The sequence below is a fragment of the Tyto alba genome, unplaced genomic scaffold (genome assembly GCF_018691265.1).
Source record: "Tyto alba isolate M040663 unplaced genomic scaffold, T.alba_DEE_v4.0 Super-Scaffold_10, whole genome shotgun sequence".
NCBI classification, from domain to species: Eukaryota; Metazoa; Chordata; class Aves; order Strigiformes; family Tytonidae; genus Tyto; species Tyto alba.
The window spans coordinates 27,569,433-27,593,309 of record NW_024881262.1 but is presented as its reverse complement, the minus strand read 5'-3'; the positions used below and the strand labels follow the sequence as shown (position 1 = coordinate 27,593,309).

General features: G+C 42.3%; 1 protein-coding gene across 2 annotated transcripts in view; it reads right to left on the bottom strand.

The window, feature by feature from the left end:
* Positions 1-23,877, bottom strand: part of VPS8 (VPS8 subunit of CORVET complex) — an 83,515-nt gene that overhangs the window by 37,948 nt on the left and 21,690 nt on the right. For both annotated transcript variants that reach the window (XM_042794100.1, XM_032992497.2), the window contains 18 exons: positions 20,581-20,661; positions 19,295-19,465; positions 16,641-16,715; positions 15,936-15,971; positions 13,591-13,681; positions 12,436-12,482; positions 11,455-11,544; positions 11,023-11,069; positions 10,274-10,496; positions 9,245-9,334; positions 7,777-7,828; positions 7,446-7,488; positions 6,578-6,650; positions 4,747-4,866; positions 4,094-4,165; positions 1,753-1,872; positions 517-573; positions 23-105 (listed from right to left, as the gene is read on the bottom strand). In XM_042794100.1, the coding sequence (XP_042650034.1) occupies positions 23-105; positions 517-573; positions 1,753-1,872; positions 4,094-4,165; positions 4,747-4,866; positions 6,578-6,650; positions 7,446-7,488; positions 7,777-7,828; positions 9,245-9,334; positions 10,274-10,496; positions 11,023-11,069; positions 11,455-11,544; positions 12,436-12,482; positions 13,591-13,681; positions 15,936-15,971; positions 16,641-16,715; positions 19,295-19,465; positions 20,581-20,661 (1,571 nt within the window). The remainder of the gene's footprint in view (positions 1-22; positions 106-516; positions 574-1,752; positions 1,873-4,093; positions 4,166-4,746; positions 4,867-6,577; positions 6,651-7,445; positions 7,489-7,776; positions 7,829-9,244; positions 9,335-10,273; positions 10,497-11,022; positions 11,070-11,454; positions 11,545-12,435; positions 12,483-13,590; positions 13,682-15,935; positions 15,972-16,640; positions 16,716-19,294; positions 19,466-20,580; positions 20,662-23,877) is intronic.

The window sequence follows — 23,877 nt, the reverse complement described above, 5'->3', positions numbered from 1 at the left end:
TATATTGCACACAGCAACTTACAATTCAGCTTTTTCTGCCATTTGGATAAGACGGCTCTCTTCGAACTGTACTATCCCTCCTGCCTGGAGCAATTCTAAAAGGACCTGCAGATATTGAAGACCAGTTATTTACATTTCCGTAGCAGCTGGACAGCCAGTGCCATTAAAAGTATGCTGCTCCTGCTCTATTAAACTTTGTATTAACACAGGGCTTATTTTACATATTATTTCTTTTAATTGATTGTCCATTATCTGTGAAGGTCATGCACTTATCCAAGACTTTCCTGCCTCTGTTTTTACTGTTGTCAAACCTCTCCTGCAGGCAATGCTAGGGTAGGATCCTCCTTCACTGTGTACAGCATTGCCTAATTCTTCCATGCTGGCCACCATTCCTATGCTATGTGTCCGCTCTGGCATATGACCTTCAGCCAACATTAATTCCCAAAGAGGCTAAACTCTGCTCTACAGTCTGGTCATACCTGGTGCTTAAAGAAATGTTCCCTTGAAAGCTATTACCTGTTGCCTCTCCGAATGGCGAGAGTCGTCATCCGGACTGCACAGAAATTCAAGGACCTGTGAAAGGGTGCGGAAATTAGCATGAGTTAGGCGTAGTTAGCACAGACATCAGTGTAAACCTAACAACCAATAATGGCAACAGCAAATCAGATCACAACGGTGCCATTTGAAGGTACAATTCATCTGTGAGGTACTCTCTACTTGGTCCTGTAACCAAGGACATTTAAGAATACTGGAATAATCAACAACTGCTGAAAGACTCCAGGGAGGGAAACCCATGACTTCACACCAGGATCTAGAACCAGGCTTTTAGGAACCCAGGGAATATAGAATAACGCAGGTGTCCCTGTGACCCTGCCTTGGACTACACACCAAACGGCTGGAACCACTACGCCGACTCTCTCGACTTCTCTCCTGGACTGTGCCACCTCCTCCAGAAAAATAGGAAATCATGTAATTCACAGCATTTAATATATCTTTAATTAAAGTATTTAATACAAATCCATTTAGCCTCCACAGAGTTCTTTGGTCTGAAATCATTACAAAGGACATATATTTTCTAACTCATTTTTTATTAGTGTTCATATAGTGAAGTGGAACTGCTGTAGCCATTGTAGCTGCCTCCTCAGAGCCAGGAATTTCTGGGACTTAAACTGGGATATAAACCTAACTCATGCAAGCTTCAAGCACACATTGGTGCACATCAGCCTATTTCAAACAGCAGAGAAGTACAGTGGCTACATGAACTAGAAATTACCAGCTACGTACACATGCTCTATAAACTCGCTAATGTAATTTTAGTTGGCATCCCTTATCTCCTTACCTTGGCATCTTCACATGCATAACAAGTAACAATAAAGCCACCAAAATGCTCACTTAGGCTTAAAGATAAAGAGCCTGGTTCCTGCCCCTATGGGCCTTGGCTTTCCCTCTCCTGACACACTAGTGACCACAGACATCTGCCATTCTGTGGAGAAGAGACTATCCGATCTCCTAGGACCTGACCCTATTTTTCACACAATTCCAGCAGGCAAGATGAAATACGGAGCTTATTGTGCTTCTGTGGTCTCTCCTACTCTGCTTCTTCAAAACCACAGCGAAGTCCCAGCAAGATGCTACCTGTTTTATAATGCACCAGTACTTCCAGAATTGCTTCAATTTACAGCACTAGCCACGCTTTCTGCAGTACTGCACCTTGTTTGGAATTTTTTCCACCCCTCATAAAAGAATACTTGCCTGGTCAAAAAGCGTCCTGTTCACAAACAACGTGTTGTTGGGCTTGGCGAGCTGACGAGCAAGGAAGGTAAAGAGACAGCCAACCTGTGATGGGGTGAAGTCCGAATTCTCTACCATGACCTGAGAAGCAGTAGAGAGAAAAGGGAAAAATAAAAAAATACACGTGATTGATTCTGCAAGTGCCTTTGGGAAAGCAATCAGGACACTGTAACAAGAAATCCCTGTACATCCATCATGTCGTCTCCTACTCTAGACATCCACACAATCTCTTGGTGTTAAACCAGCCCGAGGGTCAAAAGATAAGCTGCCTTCCACGGCATTTAACTGTGTCACCTGAAGACACAGACAGTGGATGCGTCCTTGCTAAATCACCTCTGTCTGGAAGCTGAAGAGGCTCAACCTCTCTGCCGTATACTCAAGGGAAGTGTTCTTGCATGTCCCTGATTTCTGGGTGTGAAGGGGGGCTCCAAACAAAAATCTTACACAGTAACGAAAAATGAATTGTCCCTGTATGGAGAACCCCCCTCTAGGAGCAGTGGGTTTAGCTGGGAGGAAATCCATCACCTGAACAACTCTGTCAGGTAACACCTAAGAATTGCTCTAGCAAAGCCTAGACAGGGAACATCTCACAGTTTATAACCTCATTCAGTCTAAGTTTGGGAGAGGCAATTGATTTCCTAGTGACCTGGAGTTCCAGATCATCATGAGATGCTAACGGTTATCTTACACAAGTGGAGGCAGGCAGGTAAGACATATTAAGGAATCCAAGTGCTGCCTGAAACATCTCCTAACACTGTAATTCTTTTTTAGTCTTTATTTTCTGTTTAAAAAAGCTATTTCATACAAGAGCCTAGCCAGAACGGAGTTAACTAACAGCATTAAAAATAAGGCTCACTAAAGCAATAGAAGTATTTTATTCATTTTGGCTTTGTTTTTCACAAACCGGGTCCTCATCAGTCCATGTGAGGGTGAAAATACCGTACCTCTGACCCAGAGCAACTTTACAGAGGCTGCAGGCCAGCCGTGTGGACTTTCTAAAAGACGATGTATTTGGCAAAGTTTACATCAGCATTAGCAGAACATCTATGTTAACCACGCTATTTTAAAAGCACAGCTATTTCCTAAGTGGGATTTTTTGGTCAATGATAAATTTAAATAAAAAATTCCAGGACTTTTAAAATTTTTATCCAAAAGGAGAGCGGATTCCAGACCAAGGGACTGATGGTTCTCATAACACCAAATTGTTTGCCTGAAGATGCATTTAACCCTGCAGCACTTCTCACAATTGCCCTCCTTTTCCCCTCCAAGAGCACGGTTGAATGCTGTTGTGGTTGGACATTTGCTCCGTGCCCAGCAGCACAGAGTAGGGCTGTATACAGCTCCATCCAGCCCACACTGTGCCACAGGAACACATACCAGAGTAGCTCCAGAACACAGCCACAGTGTGCCACCTCCTGCTGACAGCAGCTAAAGACACATAAACCCATGCTCTAAGCCAGCACAGGCCTAACATCCTTACAGCAACACCCTACTCAGGCAGGCTCACAGAAGTTCCCCCACAGTGGCATTATCTCAGTCCCTCCAACAGAGCCTACTGCAGCAGCACTGTCACTGAATTCACTCACTGGTGCCCTTGCTCTCATCTATCAATGATGACAGTGACAGGGAAATGCTACTTATGATCTGTTTATACATAAACAGCTTCCAAGTGGAGTTACTCATTATTAATGCTGACAGCTTCGAAGGAGAAAGCAAACAGCATTTGTCAGCGATAGCTTTTAATGAGAACATTCATTGTTAAAGAACACGGTCTGCAGATGACAAGTGGTTTCTAGAGCACCAGGCTGATAACTCTGACATTCCTCTTCTCTCCCATTTACTAAAGATAGGCTTGTCATTCTGGGTAGGTTACATCCCAAACGCAGCATTTACAGATACAGGGAGCAGGGTTTTATCAGAAGAGCACTGGCATCCTGCCAGCAGGATTCCTGGGACCTTTCTTCCTGCTCAGGAGGAGTCAGGGAATGGAATCAATGAGAAACTTATAAAATAAACTTAACAGTGCAGAGAGGAGAAATTTGACAACAAAGTACATCCCAGGTGAAATCACAGACAGGAAAGGAGACCTCTTTCACCATATTTAATGTGTATGAAGCATCACTTCCAAATATCCAACCAACAGCCTTGGCCGAGGTGATCCAAGCTCCAGCCCACCACCTTCTTGGAGATGTCATCCAGGGCAGGACTGGAAACACCTCATCCAAATGACAGGCTTTACTGCACAGTGTTGTATATAATCAGTCAGATGTAAACACAGAAGTTAATTTTTAGGCACACTCACTTTCAGAAGTATGTCCACAATTCTCTGCTGATATTCCACAGCTTGCTTGTCATTCTTAAAGTCTTCAAAAGTCTGCATGAGGCAAAACACTGTCACCTTGAGAAAATGCTCTCCACCGCCAACCCCAGAAATACAAGCAAACGCAAAGAAGCAGCCCTATCACAAAGCTGACCGTGCCTTTTCTGTGCATAAAGCAGCAGGTTCCAAGATACAATTTGCTCTTTTGTAACTATCAAAACGGCTCTTACATGTTCAGGTAAAAGTAACAGATCCAGATAGACAGAGGAAATTCAATCAATTTGGAAAGGAAGGAAGATGAATCTTTATGCAAGAGAAAGATGTAGGTACTAAGACTTTACAAATATATTAATCTTGTTTTAGCTGTGCTTTCAAGACGGCCTCTATTACCAGAGTCTTCACTGCATAATGTCATGTTCACCAACATATATTTAAGGGCATAAAGGACTATTATGATCTCCTCTGATATCTCACAGAACATACATCAAAATTGCTCCTGCATCAAGCCAGTAACTACTGCTTCAGCTAATGCATGAGCTTTTTAATGGGAGTCTCACAGATCATGCAGCCATGACTTAGATGATGGAAGAACTGGCATTGCATTTTCCTCTTGGGGGAGATCAGTGATGTCTTACCAGAGCAAGAACATTAAGGAATTCCCGAGTGTCAAAGTGCAGCAAGGTACGAACATAAGGGTAGACCTCTTCATCCACAGATCCCTCAGTTGAATGCAGTCGGATGAGAAATTCAAAGACCTGCAATAAAAATTCGAACACAACAGATTTCCTATGGATTTCAGAAAACTGACAGCACAAGCACATGGGAAAGCAGCATCATTACCCACTTTGCACTTAAGCTTTAAAGCACCCTAGGAGTCCATCAGTGTTCTTACTATAATGATGTTTTCTGCAGCTTGTTAGTAGGAAAAAAATTGTGCTTCCTTAGACTTGCCAATCAATTTAAAATCAATCAAAATTTAAGATCAAGCAAAAATTAAGGCTTATACTTGCAGGCTGAAGAGTGCGAAATTAGGTAACTCCCTCCCCCTCTTCCTGGCAGCTCTCCTGAGAAGCTGAGCAACTCCTTACCCAGGGCACAGCTCCTCTCCTTGTCAGCAGTTCCCTTGGGAAGAACCCGTCAATCTGTCCCCTCACACTGAGGCACAAAGCTTTTGGTGCTGCAAAGACTCACTTAGGTGCTATTCAACTGTATTCCCATTTTGGGAAAGCCTCTTCCCTTATTGAAATGCTGTAGGCATGAATCACAGACCTCACAGCCATCACATATTCACCTCATCTCCAAACCTCACATACATCAGGGACACAGACATCAGGGACAAAAGAATTGTAAGTTGTAGGCCAACCCAAAAATCCACATACAAAAAGCTAGAATCACATCAACTAGAATCAAATGTTAGGGTATAGGAGTTTAAGTGCAGAACTGACTGCATCCTCCTTTCTCTCCAAGTACCAAAAGACATCTAATGTTAAACCCTTTCCCAGTTTTGTGACCTCCAGGGTCCTCCTCCCTGCCAAAGGAAGCTCTCGAAAGGTCTTCCCGAGCTAAGACTAAAAGGAGAGACGTGTTGTAGCACCCTGAACCTATTAAGTAGCTCTGGCAAACGATTGTGCACATATGACTGTGTGAAGTGGCAAAGGACTACTCAGCAGACATGGCACATCCCAGCTCATCCACCCATTTACTAAATATCTGTGGACATGTGATCTGGATTTAAGCGGTAGGGCAGACATAATTCACCCTGTACATGGGAATTACACCTAGACGACAGATGCACGTGTGTCCTGAATACCTGAGACTGGATAAGCCTCAAAGGTGAAGATATGGTGACAGGATACTAGGACAAAGACTGATAGAAATGGATCTAGTGTGACCTTCAACATGCAAGATAACTGTGTTGAACTTTACACCTTGCTGCAAAAAGAGGCCAGAGGTGTAATATCTGAGGCAGGAAAATTCCAACACAAACTGATGTTTTAGCAACAGCCAGAGGAAGGAATATTTAGTTAACATTCCTTGATGTTATCTCACTTTCTAATCCTGTCAATCCCATGTTACATGTATTTGAAAAGAGGGAAGATCCCCCCATATTTGACACATCATAGTCAAGTTTAGAATGAAGAGACAGCTATAAATTTCTGGTAACTTTGTGGTAAAGATTAAGAAAAAAAAAAAATCAAAATCAGTGCCGCTAAGAACTTGATGTTCCCACACCCCAATTTACAGTTGAAAGAAAAATATTAGGTTTAAATGTTCAGATTATGTTCAAACAACTGTTTGATTTCATTCTTTAAAAATGTACTCAGTATTTACAGTGGTATATACTCATATCACAAGGATACAGCAACCAGATTGATAATAGTTTTCTATCAGAAACCCATTAAATAAGACAAACAGCTGCTTCTAAAAACCTCATATGGGAAATTTTCCTTCTGAAAGGTTGCTTACCTGATTTTTAACCAAAGGTACCAGATCTTCAGGAATATCACCCAATGGATAAGCACGGCCTGCCAAGCAGCAGCTACAGAAAAGGAGGGGAAAGGCATTTTTAATTCGCCCTGACATTAAGCAGATTGATGAAAACAGTTTCTTTTTTGAGTTAGTTTTCAGGATGCTCTTAAAACAAGCCAAAAATATTTATTTTATAAATCATGAAAGCAAGCATTGAAGAAAGCACTGCTGTTAATACACAATAAGCCAATGCACTGCGTGAATTTGCATCCAAGGTATGCCATTCCACAGCAGAAAAGTATTGGGGAAGCTCAGTATTTCTCACAAAAAATCTTTACTCTTGCATTTTAGGAAGCAGGAGTAATGCAGAATTTTATGTTCACAGTCTTGAATAGATTCCAGAAAGAGGAATTCCCTAGTTAATCACTACTGTGCAATCTCAGAATGACCTCCTGCAAATGACAGGCAACACAGTAAGCAGCAACTGAGCACAGCTATCCCAAGAAGTATGGCAAAAAGGGCTAAAATAACAGCTTTTCAGGCTACAGAGTCCTTGTTCAAGGAGCACTGTGTCACACACAGGACAAAGAACTCACTCTAACCAATTTCTAAAGATAAAGACATGGTCTTGGTATATATCAACAGTAACTTGAGCTCTAAGACTCTAACTTTATCCTGCCTATCCACTTACACCATGCGTAACAAGAAGATGCTGTAACTTTAAGTTAGCTGTACAAAGTAGCCATTGCTATTTTATGCAATCTGTCAGACCTTGAAACACACTCTAAGATTATGCACCTACAGTGAGTTAAAAATCTGGTGCCACCATCAGGCAACACCTCACACACTTTCTAAAGGACCTTACCTTATATATACAAGCAGCTTGTTGCCCATTACCACCTGCTCATCTACAAAACAAAAATTGTCACCTTTTCTTCACAAGACAACATACAGAGATATAATTCTTTTTCCCAGCTGTTAGCAAAACATCTCATCTGACACACATGCAGAGTTTTACACACAGTAAGTTGAGCAGCTTTACACAATGTAAATAGTACTGTAACACTTTTCTGTTCTCCAAGACCCTTATATTTGGTACATATTTCTTTTTTCCATCCCTCTGTTGGAATTGACTAGAGATATTCAAAACGTCACATATCAAAACTAGAAATCCTTCAAGGGAAAGAACACTGTACCTGTGAGAGACTTCCCAGCATTCAGTGGAGGAGCAATGACTTTGAACAGCTTCTGTAACAAGAAAGAAGGCAGTGCTCAAGCAGCTGGAAAAGCTCAAAGCAAAGAATCTGCATGGTTTTAAAGCAGAGATCAATGGGGCATCTTCCCCACAGAAACTGCTTTCTCACCATGACGTACAATCACAAGGTGCAGAGGACACCAAGACGTGGCAAAGGATGCTTTTCCCAGCTGATGTTATGACATAGGAAAAAACAGCCTGCATTCAATCAGATCTAACCCTAAGCACAGGTCGCACTAAAAAAAGCAATGTTCAGTAGTCCCAAAAGTAACAGTCAGAGCCTAACTGACCAGCCTCGCTTCCTGCTCCTGAAGCTTCTGCCACCAGAGATTATGCAAACCTTCAGCCCACCTAGCAGGGTCAGCAGAGCGCCTTTAGTTTGGGCGTGTAGAATGAGGACTCGTCTTAAATATTTCGCTCTAGAAAGCAGAAAAAGTTATTTGTACTTCTACAGCTAATGCTAGGTTTCCAGAAGTTCTTTTTAAAATCATGAATACCTAAAGAGTCTCCTTTCTGAAAAAAGTGAAATGGGATTATAACTGCTAAAAATGGAGCATTTTAAGATTTTCACACTCAAATAGACCCAGCTCTCTCCTATGACACTACAGAGAAAATACCAGCAGTGCTTCAATAATAAAATACTTTGATGCTGTAGCTACAGGCCTCACGAGCAGTCCGTGTCTCAGGCCCACCTTCAAGATTCCCAGCAGCAGCACCAACAGGGCCTTCAGGTAGAGCTTTACACCGAGTCCTGTGCTTACTGCTGGTAGATAACACCCAGGCACTAACAGCAAAGCCTACCTCAATGCAAGGACTGTTCCTAGCCTTTTTTTTGAATTCTGTACCCAGGTTAGTTCACCCTTTGTTTCCATTACTCTTTAATACATATTAATATACTATTGTGTTAGCAGAGGAAGAACAGTATGAAGGAAAAAAAAAAGCATGAAGTGTTCATAGAACCTCTCATGCCTACACCCCCATTAAACACATCGTGCAGGAAGTTGATGCCTTCTCAGCACGTTATGCCACATAGGCCAGGCTCACTACAAGCAACAAAGCTGTTAACAGTTTTGCAATGTAATCTCCTTAAGTCATCATGTTATTCTCTTCTGCTGCTTTTGTTTTATATTTATTTTATTAACACGACCAAATTTCCTGCAGAGCTTTGTTACCTCAGCAGGGAAATTTGTGTTCTAAAGCACAGTAATTACAAATTACTTATCTCCTCTACTGCATCTAGACAAATAAACTGCATATATAATACATTATTTCTCCCTTGAACTCCCTTGAAATGGAAAAGAATATATACACACTGAACGAGAAGATAATGTATTGGGATTGAAATGCTGTTTCTCAAAGACTCTGTGCTGAACACACAAATAACTCACTGCGCTGAGCCTCTTCCCTACCTCCATGGGGCTAATGAAGTCATTCATCCCACTGTTGTAGACGTAGATCATGGCATCATAGAGATGGTTTTCCCAGCACAGAAGAACTACCTGCAAGGCAAACAAAGCACAATGTAGATATACATCTGGACTTAGCTCACAGTTTTCTCATTCCCCAGTGTCTTTCACATATAACCTCTGTCCTTGAATTTGCATCATGTGTCAGTACGATTTAAAGCAGAATGAGAATTTCCAATTGCAGAACTAGTCTCTGCAAGGACCCCAAATCCCCAAAGGGAGTATCCAGTTTATTGCTCACACAGAAAACATGGAATCTAACTGGATTCTAACATACATAATCTGCATGAGGTTAAGGAATAAAAAAAATCAGATCTTCAAAACTTTTGACTGCACTATTTCACCCTTCAGCTGGGTTAGTGATTTATTTTCTCAAGTTCCCAAGCAGTTCCCTCCTTGGAATGAAAAGCCATGTCGTGGGAATAAAAACTGGCCAAGAAAAACAGGACTACCCACAGCAGGAACACCTCCTTGCTCCACTAACTTTGTCAAGCAAGAGAAAGCACCTGAGCAGAGCACCAAACTGACAAACGCAACTCCAGTTTTTTGTGCCTCTGAAGCCTTTGATCTTAGGGAAGTTACTCAAAACAGGAAAGACTAATTGGGAATATCAGACTAATCCTAACGGACTAGTAGTTTCCAACACATTCAGCTGCTGATGTATTAACCTATGCCAGGAGACAAACCGGGGGAGCAAAACATGTTTATAGGAGCATGCATGTAACAGGATGGACACAGCCACGCTAAATAATTCACACATTCATTGAATTTGATGCCAGGGACACAGGGCTAAGTTCTGCTACAAATTAGTGATCGAAAGGCATGAAAGGTTTGAACTACGTAAGTCTTATCTGTTGAAAGGTGACACCTTGTTTCCCACGTGCTATGCCATGCACAAGAAGTTTGCACCAGCAACCAGGGGATGTCATTTATTCAGAGAAACCCAATACAGTATGCAGTACAACGGCTCACCTGCTGTATATCTAAACTGGTGATATCCATATGCACAATGCAGGCTTCCAAATTTTCCAACCTGTTTTTGTCTTGGAAGTGAAGCAGCAAGTCTTTCATCACTTGAGCTGTGATTCCCATCAGCTTATCACTTAAGATATATGGCTCCAAGCACTCCAGAAAGATGCCTTTAGCTACAGAATTCTCACTCATCTTATCATATATCTGGTTAAATAATAAATCCCTAGGAGGAAAGAAGCGTTTAGTTATCAGATAATTTTATTTAAATCTCCTTACTTATCTACTTTCCAAGGGCTCCAAATTAAACTCCGTTTTCTCTCTATTTCTCAAGTTCAGGAGCTGAATGCCCTGTTCAGCTCCTATACTGATAAAAGTTGAAACCAGCTACACAGAATCAATCGGCTATGGATGTTGCAGCAAAAAAACTGCTGTTAGAAGGGAAATGATGGCAGGAAAATCTATCAAGGCAGCTTCTTTCTTAAGGGGATGGTGCGAGGGAAACAGTTTGAGTCAAACTTTTCTTCCTCAACACCTCAGTGAAAATTTAAGACACATCTTTCTCTCAGTACTGAGTACCCTGACTTTAGTATCAGTTTTTAAGCATTCCTCTAAACTGTCACGTGATATATATGACATGACAATAATGTGATACCATTCCTCTAAAGCATGTGATACTATAGGAGACAGCACTCAGAACTACACGGGTTGGTGGCCTGCCTTGGGAGACGGGCTTGCAAACTCAGACTTACGTGCGCTGGAGTAAGAGACAGTAATCAACTATGACAGGCACCACGTCCTGCAGAAGAAACATAAAAAAAGCTGTAGGGACTGGCAAAAATCCTGCCAAATAGCACATCCTGAAGAGCACAAAATAAAGCCTGGCCAATACAGAGCAGAATCAATGAGTTATTTGAATCAGCTGGTAGCTGGCACAGTTAGAGGTTTTCACGTATGCTGGTTCGTGTGGAGAAAAACTCTAGTCACACTTCTGCAGAGGACAGAGGGAGTACAGGTTTTGCTCTGCTGCCTATCTGTAAGTCCTGATTTCATTAGTGCACACAGAGGTAAGAGTTCAGGTGAACCCACAGCAATATTTCTCAAAAATAGACAAGTAATTTTTGCAGCAAAGTCTGATTAAAAAATGCAGAAGATCTATACAAGAGCCCTCTGGAGCGCCATACCTGAAAATGTTGCTCCATAACCTGGATTTTTCCTTGGTCAGGACATTTCTTCAAAGTCCGATCAGCATAATGGAGAAGGATTTCAACCATCTGAATTACAATAAACAAGAAAGTTCATTCAAATTCTATCCTACAGTCTCTACTTGGTAGCACATTTAATAGCCTGACTTAGGGGCTGGCAGCTCTGTAAACTGTTTTCCCACTTTGGGTGTGAACTACTATGGGCAGGAAGGAGAAGAGGGAAGAGGCTACCAAGAGACAATGGCATGACATGGCATAGGAGTGGCCCAGCGAGATACTAAAGGTATTCCCTACGCTAACTTTAACTGACCAAAAAAACAGGCAGCCAGTCTGCCAGCAAATTTTCAGGCAGATAAACACATGCTGAAGCACAAGGCCCATCTGGGCCATGTTTTTACCCAAAGACTAAGTTATAGTATCTTGAACAGCAAAACTTATTTACCTGCAAAGAAAATACACATGAAGAGCAAAGCACAACTGGGTAATTATTGCAAAAATTGTTCATTTTAAGCATACCCTTCCCAGAAAAAGGTTCCTGTAACAACTGAACAGGATCAGTCGAAGAGTTTATTCCATGTCCATGCATATATGAAGCAAAGTTTCCATTCCGAGACTTAGCAAATTACATACTAATGGACATCTGCCAACCGAAGGTCAGGAAACTCTGAAGTTTCCTACAAAAAAGGTTTCTCTCCACTGTGAGGGGACCAGAGATCTCAAGGCCTGGATGATAATGCCACATTTTGATTTGCTAATGCTGCAAATTTCATCCCCACCTTTACCCAAAAGATACTTCGAAGTCTCTTCTAAAGCCCTGCTCACAACCTTAGCAAGTGAAGCACATGTATACAATCTAGAGTTAGTTGGATTAACTTCGGGAGAACGGAAGCCATTCCTTCCAGGAACACAGTATTATATCAGCATACATAAAATCCAGTTAGGAAGAGATCAGTGACTCACTCTGTCTGCAATGACTGCTTTCCGCTTACTTGTGTCCCCAGACAAACCTAGAAAAAATGAAGGGGTGAAAAAAAAAAAAAAAAGCAGCTTTTCTCATCTAAGCTACCAGTGGAAATATAAACATCCCAGTTAAGATGCTAAAACCACTGCCCTTGAGATACAAAAGTCAGGATATCTAAATACACAATTTTGTGGTTTACTTTTAGCCCATTCTTCTTCTGAAGAGCTTATTCTCCCAGTTTAAAGACTGTTCCAGCACAGGAATGGCAAGAACAGATGCAAATGCTGTTAACAGAGAGAACAATTAACGGAGGGCTGTCAAAGACTGTACATGAGGCTAATTGCTGGAGGATATCTTGATGCAAAGACGCTGAATTAAGTGCACTATAAGGGAAAAAGATTCTTAAATGTCCACTTTAAAAATACAGTAATTCTTTGAATACTGAAAAACTATTTCCTTAATTGTATTATATCCAGGCATTACAATAAGACACATATTCATATACTAGCAATTTCACAGGAAGATGATCTTATCCTGAGAACTTGAGTCTCATCTGTCAAAACCATCAGAAGTTATATGCTGAAAAGTCAGTAGGTCCAGTCCAAATCAGACCATTCAAGCAATGGTTTCTGGCATAATTAACATGTTTATTATAACAAGCAAAGTGCTCACAAAGCATCCTCCTTCATAGGAAACATGATGCCAAAACCCAGCAGTTCTTTCAGTCAGTTGTATAGTCAGAGGAGACAGGACTGAAAGTATCTGTTTGTCAGAGCTGACAGAACATCACATTGAATAGCACCTATAGTAATATTCAGTAATATTTTAGCAGGCTAGTTATTCAACACTTGGATCCACCTACTTCATGGCAAAGTGACAACAGATAGAGGTTACAACACAGACCAACTCTGATTTTCACTTGAAAACAGGAGGCTGCAAAAGAGACTATGACTCTAAAAAAAAATAAATAAATCAAACCAAACCATCTAAAGGCGTTGTTTCTGCCAAACCCAAAGCAGCACATCCTACTTGCTCTTCAATTCAATTATCTTCCTTTTTAATTTTTTCCCCCCCAAAGTGATTTCTGTACATGCACAGGTTTAAAACCTTCCCTAGTAGTTTCAATAAAAAACCCCACCCAAACCCAAACTTACCTACTACAGCCTTTGCTTTACCTTCATAAAAAGACCAGGCTAGACCCAGGGCATCAGTGAGACGCTCTTGTTTCAGAAGGTGGTCAACTCTCTAAAATAACAAGTAATATTTGACCTTAGTATTACAGGAAAGACAACCCCTTTGCATTTAAGATCAGTATTTCCCAGTAGTGGGTCATGATCCCTGACAGCAATGGAAGAGGAAATCTCAGAAGCTCTCAACACATTGCAGTAAAGAACAGTATCTCTAAAAGATTCTCTCATATGTACATTTTCTGTTGGACAGTTAAAAAAGACTAAGAAATGTCAGGCCCTAGCACATCAAGTGCCTGTGGGCTACATTTCAGGTGAGACATTTGATGGATGGAGACCCACAGCATCATCAAGTCTCTGCAATCACAAAGAATAAAAATTTTCCATTCTTCATCCTTGCCTTGTCACTTAGAGCACAACAAAACACTCTGCCATGTTTTCAGTATTCGGGCGTACACATCCTACCCTTTATTTTCTCCTGAGCTCACAGTCAACCAGGACTGAAGTAGATCACAAGCATTTTCTGCTTTAAGGAATTATTAGCACACAAGGTCGAGCACCAATAGTCTTGGTATGTCAGGTCAAAATGTTAAAGTGCTGTTTGAGAGAAGAGAGATTATGCATCTCGGCTCAGCATTCTGTACTACAGGAAAAACTAACCCTCACCTTCACACCCTAATCCCCCACATATTCAATTAGAACTCTTGAGTAAATCCCCTACAATAAAGAGGCCTGAAGCACAACAGAAACAATACAGTAATTTAGAAGGAGGCTGGCTCAAAGCATGTAGGTTGTGCTTGACTTCTGAATTCCAGGAAAACCAGTACATGAAGTAATGGGTCAAAGGAAGGCTTTTCATTAACAGTTTACTAAACCAAAGTCAGTATTGAATGGCTGGAGTGAAAATTAGCAGAGGAAAGTGATCTTGGTAACTAAAAGCACCAGCTGGATAAAAATAAAATATGAACAGTTCAGCTCTATTGAATTAGAGGTCCTGGTAAAATGTCACATGGAGGAGCTTATAATCATGGAGGAGCTTATAATCATGGAGGAGTACAAGAGCCATAAAGCAGGTAAGAGAAAAAACGGTGAAGGTCGCTGCTTAAAGGAAAAATGTGAGACTGGAAAGGAATTACTATTGGAGTTCCTTGAGAATCAGCCTTGAAGCCCCCTTCTATGCAATGATTTGGTCAACTAACTTGGCATAAGCTGAATATACTAACAAAATGCGCTGATGACCAACTGTCAACATGTGATGTGAGACACCAGACCAAAAAGATAGACACAGTAGGATTGCTCCTAAAACTGGGTAACAGAAGTATGATGCAATCAAACAGTACAAGCAACTTGGAGAAGAAATCAGAGTTTGGCTACAGAGTACGGGTGAATGTCCACAGTGCCACGAGCCACTGACATGTAGCCAAAAGAACAGCAAAATGAGAACCAAGGATGGATGAGGGCTGACATATCTAGTAGAGACAGTGAAAACCAGGTGACACTGAGCATAGTACTTGTAAGACCCTACCAGGAGTAATATGTGCCAAAGTGCTTACCTATGTTCAAGAAACTGAGCACAAAGGAGGCACAGAGAACAGTGACTGTGAAAAAAGAAAGGAATGGGAAGATAATCTTACAAGAGGATGATGAAAGAGCTTTGCTTAGCTTTGCAAAACAAAGTCCGAGAGAGATTGTGCATACACTGAATAAACATACTGCAAAGTGATGATCTAGAAAGGAAAAACTGCTAACTCAAGTGAAAAGAACAACACAGGAACAAACAGACATAAACAGATCACTAAGAACTTTAGTGTGGAAATTGATAGGGTTTCAGCTGTCAGAGAAGTGATGTTCCAAAAGAATCTTCTACCAACAGAAACAAGGATCCAAAAATCCAGTGAACTTTCTAAGTAGTCTCTGATGGATTTTACGATGTGGCTCCTGAAGTAGCTGGAGACAAAATCCAGTGAACCAGACTTCATTCCACTCCTATATGCTTATCTGGGAGACAGAAGGCTTACACTTACACAGTCCTCCGAAGTCATACATCGCACTAGCTCCAACTTGTTAACAGAAACTGAAACACGGCAAGGCATTGTCTTGCTTGGGAGGACAAGGTTCCATTCAGCCTGCAAATTTATGGAAGCAGGAATCCCATAGCATCCCACCATGGAAAGCAGGGCGCCTACGGTGCTGGCCATGCGTAGCAATCAGGATCCTGAACACAGTGCTCAGAACATGCTTCACAAATGCTTACTCTCAAGGTATATTTAAACAATCTGAACCTAAGCCATACAGTCTTCCTCTCACCATACCTCTCTCCAGCTTCTCAGTGTCATGACGTGAACGGACTAGAAAAGAAAAAAAAAGTTATTAACTTACAGTTGTTCATGCACCCTGTGGTATCCACAGACACCCCAGAGCATTCTGGTACAGATGAAGCTAAGTAAAGCAACCCTCAAACTTGGCATGGCAGGAATAAATTGGATGTTCATATTTAATAGAAAACAACCTTTACATGGCCTTACAACCCATCTGCTCCAAGACACCATCCCTCACTTCTTCCCCTGCTTCCACATGCCATCCTACAGGCCACCTCTCTTTGCCTTTTCACAGACAGCCTGCACTGCAGAATAGGAAAAGCGAACAGAATATTCCTTTCATCGTTTCACTCAATAGTCTAGTTTTCCCTGCTATCTTATTTTCTTCTGTTTACTCATTAGCACATTTAGGATAGAGAAACTGAAGCTTAAGACAGAGAAGATGTCAGTAAAGCAGTGCTAAGTCTACCTTGAAGCAACATGAACCAGGATACTGTGAAACTATGACAATGTCTTACCTAGCCCATACCTTGGCTAAAACCAAATTATTGCACTTTTCTTTAATCCCATGACATAAGCACACAAAGAACCCACCCCTGGCTCACATCTCCATAAAATAAAAAATTGCCCTTCTCCAGAAGATGAGCTACCATCAACAGTGAATGCCCTGTATTTTTACTAAAAACTCCCCACATTTACCTTAGTTCCAAGGTAAAAGATCTGACCACCACAGCTGCTGATGGACTGATAACAAGCTTTCTCTCCAACCAGTGCCTACAGGGAGAAAAATAACACGCAAATAAACCCGCTTTTTTGCTTTTGTAAAGTTTCTCAGGAAACATATATACACTTGAACTTCACAGACACTTTGCAGTTCAGAAATCAAAATTAGGATTGGGAGAGAACACCACAGATTGCTGGGCAGTAGTAAGCAAAAGCGCTCTGCTGTCAGTCCTTCCGGCTTGTGAATGCAGCTGAAAGTGCTACTGAGCTCTGGCTGCCCAGAAAACATGCCAGAGTCACAAGGACCCAGAAGACATTCTGTGTGTCTATCTTCAGATGCACAAAAAAAGTTATGGGGGTTCTTTCCTTGCCATCTGCTTCTTAACAAATCTTCCTCAAGAGCAAATGTGTAGGAGACACAGATGGAAAGAGTGTTGTTGAAGTGAGAGTTGTTACAAGAGAAGTTTGAATGCCAGTAACTAGTGTTCAAAAGGCTCTACATGGGAACATTTACTACGTGAGAAATGGAGGATCACATCAAAATTAGAGGTTTTACCACAGTGTATGGGCAGTGCTTGCTTCCCGCTCTGCTGCACAGTTACACTGGCTAGAGCTGTTTGTTCTGCACTCTTCTCAGTCTGGTCAGGTAGGGAAGCTTCTTGGATCTCTTCCCACTGTTGAAAAGTGTGTCCATTCCAGGGACTGCCATAATAACAGTTCAGCCTGCTCAGCACAGAAGCTAAGGCTGAAGCAGCAGATATTCCCTGCATCTTTCTTTAGATATTGCAGTAGCATAATAGCACCTGACAGTCTTCATCCACAAACTCAGATATCTCTGAAACCGGAGTATCTCTTATGGGAGTAACAACCTCATTAAGATTTGCCTTCCAGAGTGTCTGCAGAACTAACACAGGAAAAAGTATATTTCTAATCCTCTGAGCCATGCAAAAGAAAAAAAAAAAGCTTCCCATGACAAGTTGCCCTTGACTCAATTGCTCTGGAATAGGTTGTCTTGTAAATCCTGCTGAAATGCAGGGAAAGAGACCGTCTGTTTCATATCCTTAGTATTTCAAAATGGCATTATAGACTTCAGATCTCATCTGCTACTTACAGTCTGTGAAGGTCTTTTCTAGACTCACCATAGCATTTTAACAGGCAGCACTTATTTGGGCCCACCAGTTTTTCAAGCCACATGTCTCTAGCTTTGATGGTAATCACCACAAATCCTCACAGGACACTGCAGAGTTTCTGGAATTGAGTGAAAGGCTCTGAATAACAATGTATCTCAGGCAAGGAGGGCTCAGATACCACCTTAGTGCCAATCTCTAGCTATGTTCTGTGAGATCGTGCCTGGCAATTCCAGATCATGTGGCAGGCAGTACATAAACTAACTCAGACTAGCCTCCACCTTCTGACTCTTTCTTCCTCAGTATGCATCTGTAGCAGAAAGAATGACAGCAGTACTAGCAGTGTGAAGCAGATAAAGCAGGGAGAGCCAGATAAGCAGCAGCTATGTAGATCTAAAGGCTGAAAAGAGTCCTCATACTGCCTCTTCCAATGTGAATGGGCAGATCTCTGTTCCTCGGTGCTCAAAGGGAACCATAACAGAGAGGTCTTTTTTGTGAAATCCTGCCATCCTGCGTTGAAGGCACTTCTCCTTGGGCTTCCGGAGCTGAGTCATGACCACATGCTGGGCTTGAAATTGAGGATCCAAACTACAGGCCCACAGGAGCCTTCTGCTAGTTGTTAGGGCCAGGAAGGCTCAAAGGGCTATAGCAGAATTGAATAGGAACCATATTGTCCAGCTGCGGAATTTCAGAACCCCTGAGATCCCCCTGGATGGAAGGCCCTTGCCTACACACACTCTTGCCAGACTGTTTCCAATATAGAGAAACTGGTTTTCTACTGAAAGCAATAACTTGTCCCACAGCCATGGCTTTAAAAAAACCTCCCCTATGCTATGGCAATACAAATACTACATCAAAGTGAGTCTGCTGCAGGAGGCTCAGGTGGTTACAGGAGCTAGCAGGAGCCACTGAAACTAACCTACTTCAGGAATAAAACATGTCCAGACACCACATGGACCAGGGTCCAAATAAAATAAATAACAAGCATGAAAGTCAAAAGGAAAGACAGGCAAATAAACAAAAGAAGAAAAAGTAGAAAACACAATGTTTGAAGTGTCACAACCTCCACTGGTATGGATGGTTTTGGTTTTCTACTTCAAACAAGAAAGCAGTGTATTACCTACAAGCGTAGGTACTATGTTTCATCCTCTCTACCCCTGCATGACAATCTATGAGATGAGGGCAGGGAATGTATGAGATGAGGCACAGGCACTGCTATGGCAGAGTATTTGTGGCATACAAAGAGTACAGCAATCTCTTGAAGAATAAAGTACATCAGCTTTTTTCCCTGTACAGAGTATTCCAAAGCTTGGTAACTTAAGAGCAGCTCCTGAAAACATCAATGTACAAAAAAGAAACATGAATCGTCTGTTAGTTGGCCACATCACCACCGTGTATGATTTCTGAAATGCTTCAAAAAGGCTTTTTTCCCAAGCTCCAGGCTTCCACTTAGGGCATACCTGAAACAGAGTTAGCTAACACAAGCAGGTCATTTGTGCCTACCAGGGCTTCGCTGACGTTGCCTCCCGTAGCCAGCGATTTGAAGTGGCTGCTGTTGTAGACCAGCTGAACTTCTGAGATCTCTATGGTCTCCAGCTCCTCCTGTGTCTGACGATCTATGACATGCAGCTTCTCCACACTGTCCAGAAGCACTGCTGTCCGTGAGTTTATCCACTGAAAAAACAACAAATTACAGATTTCAGCAATGCATGCACACTTAGTGGCCAACTAAACAGGCTCTGGCCATATCCCCAAGTATCAATACTGGAAGTTCTAGGATGTCTGGCATCTTTGTTACTGTGCGTGGTCACTTCACAACAGCACCCGTGCCTAACTCCAATGGTAAAGACAGGGAGCCTCCTTCTGGAGTATCAGCTTTAATGTTGAGAAAAATTACAGGGAACCTCCTTCTTCACAGAAAACACATGTAGACAAATGGCAATCCCCCAGTTCTTGTCCCCTTGGTGCATTATTTATGCTCTAGCACACTTTCTGCCCAAAGGTCTCAAAACCAAGACTACTACAACACTTGTTCTCAAATCCCTTAGGAGATAAATATGGCATCAGGAGACACTACAAGAGAAATAGTACATCTAAGCTTAAATCAAAACCTGTCATTCATATTCTGTGGCTTCTACTTTTATGTTCAAAACCCTGTAAGTAAAAAGGCTTTTACAATATTTTTTTTTTTTTAAACAGCCAAGCATATTTGTTAATTAACTTCAAATTCCAACTGATGTGGATGTCCATCTTGGTATTTTGGCCTTTTGTGTTTTACTCACTGTGTTCTGTAAATATGTTTTAGAGTTGAAAAATTTTTGTGTTGAAAGCATCAAACGATTATGGTGCTTTAGTAAGCACTCTTATATGGAAACACTAGAATTTTACTGAGCCAATTACACAGAATTTTGCATTCTTTTTAGTGGAAATACAGAATAAAAGCCTTCCTTGACAGATTCACTCTGACTCTTCAGAATATTTCCTCAACAAGGCTACCCCTCCTTCCCAAGAAAGGGCAGTATTGTTGACGCCATACTACTAATTTTTTATCCTTTAGCTACAACTTGCTATTTCACTTCTGCTGATTTTCCACTAAGTCCCAAGTTTAAGGACATTTTCAGTCAGTTAGCCTCAGATAAGCACAGCCACTTCTTAGGCTACATTTGTAAGGTCAGTGGTATAGAATTAAGGGCTACTGAGACATTTACAAGAAAACTAGTGCAAAAAACAAACAAACAAACAAAAAAAAACAAAACCAAAATCAACCATCTTACAGTATTGAGACTTACAGTAAAGTTGATGAGGTCATAGTGTAGATGAAGCTGCCTCTGCTTAGTGACATGTATTGCACCAGTATCATCTCTCTTGACCTAAAAAAGAAACCGGACAAGGCTGACTCAAACTCAAAGACTTCTTCAGCTCAACCTCTCTGTTCCCAGGGGGCATCACACCAGCTCCAGGAGTCTGGAGCTGCCCTCAGACAATCACACTTCTCAAATGGAGTGTAACATCTCACTTTCAAAAACACTCATGTAAGTGAGGAAACACAAGGCTCTGAGCAGGGGGCAGTAAAAATATGTCCTCTGCTAGAATCATTTTAAATCATTTATTTGTACTACAAGAGTTGTGTGTGAAATAAGCTGGCACTACATGTGTTCAAGGGCTTGTTCCTCCCTGCCCCACCTCAAATATTATAGAAGGCAATTCCATTTCTAACAGAGGTGCAAACCTCCAGTATTTGTACAGAGAGCACTGAAGGAGGACTGACTCCCAAGGGGCTCAGCCCCACTGGAATACAGAACTGAAGGGAAATGCTGCATGACAAACCCTAGTCAAGGGTTCTCTCTCATCCCATGCAGGAAATACTGTCCTTTCTGCTCATAAGTCAGAACTACAGGACGCTAATGTGAAACTGGCTTTAATTAATCAACATTTAAAAAGCATTCTGTGAAGAAAAATAGGATTTTTTTTTTTTACATTTTGACAATTTGAAGTACAGTAAGAGGGATGTGAATTCAGGTAACATGGCTGCTGTTTAGTAACCTATAAGCAGAGGAGCACCACTGGCCATAGCTGAGCTGGGTATCTGTGCTGAGACTTGTGCTATTGCACGCACAGACATCTCCAGCAAGACAGGCTTAAATGCCCTTTTCTTTCTCTCCAAGTTTACCAAGAGAGAAGACAGAGGAGAAAGAGGATTCAATCCAAATAACACAATATCTGGCTGTTTGAACAGAGCTTAAGGTCCAAGACAATAGCAGAGCTGGGAAACAAACTTAGCACTCCAGAGATAAAATGTCAGACTTTCTGGAGCCTAGGTACTGTTCTCATAGTGAAATCAGACATGAAACCATCTTCAAACAACCATATCTGCATGTGAAAGTTCTGCAGCTCTAAAAAGGATGATCGCCATGCCCTGAACTCACATGCCAACAGGACCTGAAAGCTGTCGTCTCTTAGTGGTTTATTCAAGTTTTTTCCAGACTCATGTTTTAAAGTAAAAAATAAAATGGTATCTCAGATTCATGAGATCTCCCTGAAAATAATCCACATTCTTCTACCTCCAGTAGAAATGAGATAAGCTGCAAATCAATGCTGCTGGAACGCAAAAAGCTCATGCCTCAGATTTACTCCATAGGTTCTTTAGGAAGGACAGGCAGGGGAGATGAGGAGGGGAGGTCACCCTCTGTGTCAGTGACCAGCTGGAGTGGTGGGAGCTCTGCCTGGGGATGGGTGAGGAGCCAACTGAGAGCTTATGGGTCAGGATTTAAGGGAGGACAGGGACAGGCGAAGTTGTGGTGGGGGTCTGCTACAGGCCACCCAACCAGGACGACCGAGTGGATGAGGCCCTCTAGACAGACAGGAGCAACCTCATGCTCACAAGCCCTGGTCCTCATGGGGGACTTCAGCCACCCCAATATCTGTCAGAGGGACAACACTGCAGGGCATAAGAAGTCCAGGAGGTTCCTAGAATGTGTTGATGATGATTTTCATCTCCAAGTGACAGAGGAGCCAACAAGGAGAGGTGCTATGCTAGACCTCGTTCTCACCAACAAGTAGAGGCTGGTGGGGAATGTGAAGCTCAAGGGCAGCCTTGGCTGCAGTGACCATGAAACGGTGGAGTTCAAGGTCCTTAGGGCAGCAGGGAGAGCACACAGCAAGCTCGCTACCCTGGACTTCAGGAGAGCAGATTTTGGCCTCTTCAGGGATCTGCTTGGCAGAGTAGCACGGGATAAAACCCTGGAGGGAAGAGGGGCCCAACAGAGCTGTTTAATACTCAAGGATCACCTCCTCCAAGCTCAGGAGCGATGCATCCCAACAAAGAGGAAGTCAGGTACGAATGCCAAGAGGCCTGCAAGGATCAACAAAGAGGTCTTGGACAAGCTCAAACAAAAAAAGGAAGCCTACAGAGATGGGAAGCAAGGACAGGTAGCTGGGGAGGAATACAGAGAAATTGTCCAAGCAGCCAGAGATCAGGTTAGGATGTCAAAATCCCTGGTAGAATTAAATCTGGCCAGGGACATCAAGAGCAACGAGAAAAGCTTCTATAGTTATGTTGGTGATAAAAGGAAGACTAGGGAAAATGTGGGCCCTCTCTGGGAGAAAACAGGAGACCTGGTTGCCCGGGGTATGGGGAAGGCTGAGGGACTCCATAACCTCTCTACCTCAATCTTCACTGGCAAGGGCCCAAGACACAGAAGGCCAAGGTGGGGACTGGAAAAATTAAGAACCTCCCACTGTAGGAGAAGATGAGGTTTGAGACCATCTAAGGAACCTGAACGCGCACAAGTCCATGGTACCTGATGAGGTGCATCCACAGGTCCTGAGGGAACTGGAGGATAAAGTAGCTAAGCCATTATCCATCATATTTGAGAAGTTGTGGCAGGCCAGTGAAGTTAGCACTGACTGGAAAAGGGGAAACATCACCTCCGTTTTTAAAAAGGGAAAAAAAGAAGACCCAGGGAACTACAAGTAGTCAGTGTCTTGTTTGTGCCTAGCAAGATCACAGAGCAGATCCTCCTGGAAACTACGCTCAGGCACATGGAAAATAAGGGGGTGATTGGTGACTGCCAACATGGCTTCACGAAGGGCAAATTGTGCCTGACAAATTTGGTGGCCTTCTATAACGGGGTTACAGCATTAATGGATAAGGGAAGAGCAGCTGATGTCAGCTACCTGGACTAGTGCAAAGCATTTGACACTGTTCTGCACAACATCCTTGACTTTAAAATGTTGACATGGATTTGACAGATGGACCACTCGGTGGATAAGGAATTGCCTGGTTGGTCACACTCAGAGTTATGGTCAATGGCTCAATGTCCAAGTGGAAAGTAGTGATGCGTGCCATTCCTCAGGGATCGGTATTGGGCCTGGCGTTGTTTAACATATTTGCTGATGACATGGACAGTGGGATTGAGCGAACTCTCAGCAAGTTCACAGATGACACTGAGCTGTGTGGTGCAGCGACATGCGGGAGGGACTCTGGATCAGGGGTTGTAGTGACAGCACGGGGGGTAATGGTTTTAAACTGACAGAAGGTAGATTTAGATTATATATAAGGAAGAAATTCTTCCTTGTGTGAGTGG